An 8,230-nucleotide genomic window follows, 5' to 3' on the forward strand; every position below is an offset into this window, starting at 1 on the left:
AATATATTTAAAGTTGATCATTTAATTGAATTAAAAATAAATTATATAAAAATTATTATTTAAAATGATTAGAGCATGATTTGAGTCACGAGTTGGGAGCCTAATCATTAAATCAATATTTTTTTTTTAATAAATATTAAACCAAGTTTTAACTAGATCAATCAAGTTGTGAGTTCACCTACTAAATTTATTAAGCCAAATTTATTTAATTCATATTCAATTTATATTAAAATTCAACCTAACTCAAAAGCTAAGTTGATGATCACCGTATTGACCTATCATGATTATATTAAGCCAAATTTATTTAATTCATATTTAATTTATATTAAAATCCAACCTAACTCAAAAGCTAAGTTGATGATCACCGTGTTGACCTATCATGATTAATTTAATTAAAAGTGTATTTGAGATTATAGTGGTGATAATGGTTCAAATGTTTTTTAATTAAAAATATAATAAAATAATTTTTTTAAATATTATTTTTAATATTAACATATTAAAATAGTCTAAAAATATAAAATAAATTTTTATTTAAAAAAAAAATAAAAACTAAAAAAAATATGATTTACACCGTAATTTTCAAATATACTCTAAATCACATCATTAAAAATTACTTCACCACAGCCTGTGAGCAGCTAGCTAGTCTAGTGACTAATTTTTGTAGAAATGATTCGTGCGCATTGATTTCAATTGCCTAAACATGTATTTATCGAAGATACTGCCTGGATCAAAAACAGTAGCGGCTGCGGGTTTGGAACGTATTTGGAAGTGTGATTATAATTTTTTTAAAATATTTTTTATTTTAAAATATATTAAAATAATTATTTTTTAGTTTTTAAAAATTATTTTTGATAACATTACATCAAAATAATTTAAAAATATTAAAAATATATTAATTTAAAATAAAAATTTTTAATTTTTTTAAAAAATACTTTTAAAATACAATGTTATTTGCCCGAGATATTGTTGAAAGTGTTTTCATTCCTAGAAACACGCGCGGTGTTCCCAAACAAGTTCTATACGTTGTGATTTTTGCCTACAAATTGCTGCTCTGTGCCAGCCTACAAAAGTCCAATTTGCTGGTCGTTAGACCCAACATATATGCTTGGATCAGCGTGGCGGAGGCTGCGTAAAAGGGTAGTGGTAGGTGGCTTTGCTCGATCCCTTCTTGTTAATTTAGGACCTTGCACCCCCTCCTCTCTCACAGTTCAAAGAAAAAGAAAAAGGAATTAACATTTGATTTTAATCCCCTTTTTTCCTGGGGGTTGGGAAAAACGGAAAACGTAGGAGACTTCAAACTCTCCGATAACAGCATCCACATGTAATTCCAAGAATCCCACTTTTACTCACGTAGGATCAAAATTTTAAGGTATAATTGCCATAAACCAAGGACAAAGATATCACAACATGAACCCGAACTCTTGTTGCTAAGCTGAACCAGTCGAGACATGCATGGTAGATACGGGAAAATAGTCTTAAATTACACCATAAACACTGGGACCACTAGCACATGTGCCAAAAACTAATCACTGATACAGCGGCACATCTGGCTAGATATAAGATTTGCAGTGCCAGGAGTTTATAGCATAAAAAAGTCCCCTTCCACGAGGTCAGCATCAAGTGGATTACACACTCCATGGATGAAAGTGGGCTTTGCAAGTTTTATTCGAAGCAGGTAAGCCTTGGAGATGGAGCAAACAGCGAATAGTCAAAGCAGAAAATAGAGACAGGTAGTTGGCAGTACCATCAGCTCTATAGTATCGAGCCGATTCTCTTCACTACACAAAACCCTCTTAAAATAAAACATAATCCATAAAATAAACAGCAAACCTAAAGAACCAATCAAATCACCATGCGACAATTCCATAATGCTAAATGTTGTCAGAAACTATATACATACATACATACATACATATATATATATATATATATATATATAAACTGTGTATACTCCGAAAATAAATAAATGAGTAATAAAAAGTTGGTTGGGATTCCCCGCATTTTCCTTCCTGCAACAACTTCTTCTTGTGCCCAAATTGCCACACAGCGTACTTGCAGAAGAAACAAATTAACCCCCCTCCCTCTCTCATTACTTTATAATAAGGGAACTGTTCATTGTGTTCAACTACCTTGTTAGCTAGCTATTCAAAAACTAGATAGAAGCTTGTGTTTTTAGCCGAGTAAAAGTTGTAGAATAAATGGACAAGGCGATTATACTAGATCTCTAGTAATATAAGCTGAAAGAATCACTGTTCATGTGTTGAACTGTGTAGAGGATTTCTTGTTTCCAAGGTCAAGTTCTCTCATTATGTATCACGTTTTCCAGTTTCTTTAAAAGTTAGATAGTTTTCTCACAAAATTCTTGGTTCTGCAAATGCAGGGTTATAGATTGAATAATGTTATGAACTGAGATAGTAGTAAATGAGATCTTGTGGAAGCATAGAAACTCCTTACTAGCTCTTACTTATTGCCTTTCTGGTTAGTTTCCACTGCCTCTCTCTTGTTTGCCTTTTAGCTAAAGCCAGTCTATGGTTTGTGTTCATGTTTTTTTTTTTAAGATTTCTGGGGTTTGAATCTTTACTGCATACCCTTTAAATTCTAACTTCTGGCTACGCATATTTTTTCTTATATATTTATTTAGTGTTAGAAACTACACTGCTTTGAGTGGTACTTTCATTAGAATACTCGAATATTATTGTAATTTGTTTGGGCAGTGCTTGTAGAAAAGTTCTTATCTTTTTGGGTCCTTTATCCTTCTCTGTTGAACAGGGGGTTTTTCTTTCTTTTCTTTTTCTCAAGAAAAAAAAGAACAAAAACTGGTTGAAAATTTGACAAATTTGAGAACCTTGAGACTGTGAGTGCACCCATGTCCACATGAATGTAATATGTAACGTTGAGGGTTTCGAGGAAAAGATCCCTAGTTCTGTAATGCTTCATACCAACTGCTTTTCAGTTAATTATGATGATCCATGGTCATTAGTGGAATATCAAGAGTAACTAAATGATAGCCTAATTGTAGCGAGTAAAATTGCAAATCGAAGCTTATTTTCTTGACATAACAATAATTCGGCCGTCGCCGCCAAGCTTTTATCTGAGGTTTACTTTCTGTTGATGGAAAGCATTGCTCTAGCAATGCACAAGAAGTTCCAAGGAGAATGAAAAGAATTTACTTATATTTTTTTATGCACCCAGGGACCAAAGTTTTATTCAACGACATTTTGAAGTCCTGATCTTCAGAGAGATTTCTTAAAGATTCTTTTATATTTAATAATTGTGTTGGATATTGCTCATCCAATCCACTCAATTTTTTTTGTTGTGAGTGTTGGATTTTTGCGAATGTTATACTTGCTGAGGTCCTCTGCAAATTGTTTTTTTTCCCTTTTTTATTAGGTCACCTTTTATTCATGTTTTGATTGGAAAGGAATCGTTTACTATGGAGTTGTTTGGGTAATTATCCCTATGTTGTTCCACTCGCGTGATCAAGAGCTGCAGAGAGATTTTCTAGGACTATTAATTTATGGCACTGCTCTAGTCTTCCTCCTAGAAAATGTAGTCTTCATTTTATTCTTGCCATTAATATTATCCCAGTATAATGCAGGTCTTAGAGGTTGTCCCAGCCAACAGAAGCGATTTCATACTGTCTACAAATCAACTTTCCATCTCTGCAGCTTTTGATACATTCTGTTGAATGTGGATTGAGGTTCAAAAGATAGGACTTCCAAGCTCCCTTGATCTTGAAATGGCCGTTTCTTACACGTTCACCAGTAAAATGTAATTAACATTCCAGATATTTATTGAAAATGGAGATCAAGGAATCAGAGAGGGTGGTTATAGCTAAACCAGTAGCTTCCAGGCCTAGTTGCTCCAATTTTAGATCTTTCTCAGAGTTGCTTGCGGGTGCCATCAATACTTCACCCTCACCCTCTACTGATTGTTCTGAAACGGCAGTTGCTGCCATTAGACCAAAAACTGTGAGGTTTAGGCCAACGATGAATCGTGCTCCAGGTGCATTGGTTTCTTCCCAGGTGATCACATAGCTCTTCTGAATGCTCTCTCCACTATGAATTCTTGCTTTCTGATCCTTATGTTCCTGGACACTTTCAGGCTGAACTCTCTGGAACAACACTTAGCAATTCATCTAATAGAGTTGCAAGTACTGATAGCAAAACCACTGTCATATATAAACCGCAGGCAAAGTTTGTGTCGAAGGCAACCGTTTCTCTACTAGCGAGTATGGTGAGTGGCGAAATTCTACCGCCAGTTGTAACTTCTTCTGCCATGGTAATCTAGCAACTGGTGGTTGTATTTTTTTTCTTCAGATGCTGATGCAAGAATTTCTTTTGACCAGGGGAACTTCAATACCAATTCACAGCAAATGCTACATTCAGTTGAGGCTCGCCCTCAGTGTCCAAAAGAAAATAAACAAAATTTCTCATCCCAGCTCACCTCAAATCTTCATCAGGATATTACATCCCATGCAGTATGGTTGACATCTCAGAATCAAGAGGATCCAAAAACTTTATCACATGCATCTAATGGGGACAGGGCTTCATATGATGGTTACAATTGGAGGAAATATGGGCAAAAGCAAGTAAAAGGAAGTGAATATCCGAGGAGTTACTACAAGTGCACCTATCCAAATTGTCCGGTGAAAAAGAAGGTCGAAAGATCATTTGATGGGCAAATTGCAGAAATTGTCTACAAAGGGGAACACAACCATTCAAAGCCTCAGCCTCCTAAGCGCAACTCATCAGGAACACAAGGACTAGGAGCTGTATCTGATAGCAATGCTCAAGATAGGTACACCACTCCCTTATGGAGTAATCAACTCATTGAAAGAAATGAAGGCTCTGAAGGTAGAGAGGAAAATCAGATCGAAACTGGATTACAGGTGCATTCAATTTACCAGGGTAAACCTCCGCCATCTTGTGATCGTGCTGGAAATGGATCAATTATTGCTGGTGCGGGAACATCTGATAACTCATGTGGTCTCAATGGGGAATGTGATGATGGAAGCAAGGGATTGGAGGGAGACGATGATGAACCTAGAAATAAAAGAAGGTAAGAGATAGAACGCTCATGAATAGATTTGAAAATCAGCTACTATAGAGGTTCACCTCATCGTTAAAAAGAAATGAATTCATTTTCACTTTGTTGCTTTGTGCTGAATCGGATCATCGACAAGGAATAATCCAAGTTGGTTTTATGCCAACTTATATTTGCTTCTTCCTCCAGCCCTTCTCACCCTTACTTCTTTACATGAATCCAATAAGCTTTTGTGATGGCCTGATGCCTTTTTAATTTTACTATACACATCACCCTTGAAATTATCTTCTTGATTCTTATGTACTGTACATATATTAATTTTTCTTTTAGGAAAGCTGGGATACAATCCAATAAAGGTGGCATATCAGGGGAGGGCGTTCAGGAGCCCCGTGTAGTGGTGCAAAGTTCCACAGATTCTGAGATTTTGGGGGATGGTTTTCGCTGGAGAAAATATGGGCAGAAGATTGTAAGGGGGAATCCATATCCCAGGTTGAGACATTAGACTTGCTTGAGATATGCGTTGCATGCTGATTTTCTGCTTCTCTGATTCAATGTTTAATGCGGCCTTTAAAAACATTATGAAGACAAGCGTTTTTGGTTGTTTTGCAATATTTCATGAATCCAGCATGTTTGCAACATTGATTTAGCATTTAGGTACTCGTATAACTGCTACAGTTAAGTTGTTTCTGACTGATTGTTCCCCACCTAATATCTTTGAAATTTGAATTGAGGATAACGCATTATCCTAATGTTTTACAGTACATTAATGAATTCGTTGCTTTGCTTGTGAAAACTCATTTTTTTCCTTGAATTTTGCTCTCAAATATTTTAAATCCATCTTGCAGGAGTTACTATAGATGTACTAGTCTCAAATGCAATGTGCGCAAGCATGTGGAAAGAGCATCAGACGATCCAAAAGCTTTTATTACAACATATGAAGGAAAACATAACCATGAGATGCCTCTGAAGAGTACAAATATACAGCCTTTGAACCCTGATCTACAGGCACCTTCTAGTAGAGACAAGCTGTGATCTCAACCATGGATGGATACGATTTCGAACTCGATGCTTGTTCTGGCCCAGATATCAAAAAGAGTTCAGCGCAGAAGAAGCTAAATAACACGATCGAGCAATAGACAATAAAAAACAAGAACATAGTAGTTTCAGTTCTGGAGGCTTCTTCATGGTGCCGGTTTTGTGTTGGTAACGAGGATTGATATCGAAATGGGCTGTCTCGTTTTCAGCCTATCTGAAGCTTACGAGTACATCTCCCTCTCTCTCAGTTATTGCCTTGGCTAATCGTATGTGTAATATATACGCCTGTTTAGCTTCAGAATAAGTTTCGGGAGGAAGTTTATAACAATTTTCAGGCGCATAAATATTTTGATACTTCTATAAACAGCACTTGCTCATTCTGATTTCATTGCTTGTAGACCTACAAAGAATATGCTAAAGCTGAATAGGATGTGAAGATGTAGTATTGGATTATAGTACAGTTGTTCTTAAACACACGCCAACAATGAAATGTTGCTGCAAGGAATTACTTACTGAAAGAAAAGAACAGATTCTTTTCATTAGCCACTGTCTAGCTAGCTGGGGCATTAAAAATGCCAGCGTCTTTTGATATATTCATGACCAGAACTGCTCTTGTACATCACAAATCTTAGTAGCTATATTTTGCTTTCAAAATATCAATCCCATCACGTTTCCAACTGATGACCCAATACACACACACACACACACAGGTAGAAACGCCTCGCCGTCTGGGCCCTTTGTCAATTTTTTCTCGTCTCTCTATATTTTTCTTTCTTTTTTTCACTGACATCAATGATCTTGTACAGAAATCAACACTCACGCATAAAGCTAAACATGGTTAAATTTTCTTACAAGTTAAGCTACTTGCTTTGCAAGTTAAGCATCTTAAATTTTATGCAGACACAAATTATGGTAGAGCCAGAAAACTTTAATCACTAGGAGAGAATGAAAGACATCTTTTATTCAATAGCAAAGCTAATTTATATATCAAGCCAATACAATAAAAAACTGAAAAATATGCGACCCATGGTTAACACTCCAACAAAAGTGGTTTAGCGAGCAAAGAATAAATCAAAGCTAATCATACTTCTAAAGACTAGGATATTATTACCTGACTCAATTCCAATAATTCCTCCCTTAAAGAACTATTGGTTAGAAAAATATGTCTGTCATTCAAACCCACTACTTAAAAACTGCGTTGTTTTCAAGAAGCACTTTATCCATTTAATACCATACATATGCCCAGCAAACTTCTTAGCTTCTCAAATGCTTTGATCTTCTATGTTTTTGTTATAATGTCAGCAACTTAGTCTCGTGAATTGCAGTGCTTCAACTCAATTACATCATTTTTACAAAACTCACGCGGGAAGTGAAACCTGACATCTATATGTTTCCTTCTGCCATGCGTAACTAGATTATTTGCTAATTTAATCATAGACATGTTATCACATTATATGATAGTAGGTGTACCTTATTTGCAATTTAATCTTTCAAGCACTCTTCTTATCCACACTATCTAGGAAGCACAATAAGTTGTAAATATAAACTCTGTCTTAGTTGTTGAATGTCTTAGTTGTTGAAAGGGAGACCACTGGTTGTTTCTTTGAATTCTAAGCAACCGCTCCCCTACCAAGCATAAAAACATATCCAGAAGTGCTCCTACGATCATCTTGATCACTAGTATAGTCACTATCAAAGAAGGCCATTAACATTTCATCACTTGCAGCTTTTTGTAGCAAATTTTCAAGTTCACAAATCCCTTCACATAGCTCAAAACTCTTTTGATAGCCTGCAACTCTTTTGATAGCCTGCATATGTAGACTTGTTGGTCTCTCTATATACCTACTAACTAAACTCTTTTGATAGCCTACATAACCACACATATAAGGTTCAGCCTTGTCACTGATAGGTATATAAGGCTACCTAACATCTGCTTGTATTGAGTCATATCCATTTACTTTCCATCTTCATTCTTCATTAGTTTAATACTTTGTATCGTTGGATTATGAACTGAATTTGCATTCTTCAAGCCAAACCTCTCTAAAATCTCCAGAGCATATTTTTTTTTAACTTAAGTAAATTCCTTCATCATTTTGCATAACCTTTACTCCAAGGAAGGACTTCATCTTACCTAAAGTAATCATATCAA

General features: G+C 35.5%; 1 protein-coding gene across 3 annotated transcripts; it reads left to right on the forward strand.

Annotated features, from left to right (window-relative positions):
• Nucleotides 1-1,954: 1,954 nt before the first annotated feature.
• On the forward strand, nt 1,955-6,737 carry LOC105142478 (WRKY transcription factor 44-like). 3 transcript variants are annotated; one of them, XR_845567.1, is made up of 8 exons: nt 1,955-2,292; nt 2,381-2,478; nt 3,599-4,025; nt 4,105-4,236; nt 4,349-5,061; nt 5,377-5,535; nt 5,892-6,308; nt 6,480-6,737. XR_845567.1 is itself a non-coding variant. In XM_011050130.1 (7 exons), the coding sequence occupies exons 3-7, from the start codon at nt 3,801-3,803 to the stop codon at nt 6,076-6,078; spliced, it is 1,416 nt and encodes a 471-aa protein (XP_011048432.1). In that variant the 5' UTR covers nt 1,955-2,292; nt 2,381-2,478; nt 3,589-3,800; the 3' UTR covers nt 6,079-6,735. The 3 variants fall into 3 exon arrangements, 2 of the variants coding, with proteins under 2 accessions (XP_011048432.1, XP_011048430.1); XM_011050130.1 differs by having other exon boundaries at nt 3,589-4,025; nt 5,892-6,735; XM_011050128.1 differs by having other exon boundaries at nt 5,892-6,735.
• Nucleotides 6,738-8,230: the final 1,493 nt, after the last annotated feature.

The sequence above is a fragment of the Populus euphratica genome, unplaced genomic scaffold, assembly GCF_000495115.2.
Source record: "Populus euphratica unplaced genomic scaffold, PopEup_1.0 scaffold448.1, whole genome shotgun sequence".
Classification (NCBI taxonomy): Eukaryota; Viridiplantae; Streptophyta; class Magnoliopsida; order Malpighiales; family Salicaceae; genus Populus; species Populus euphratica.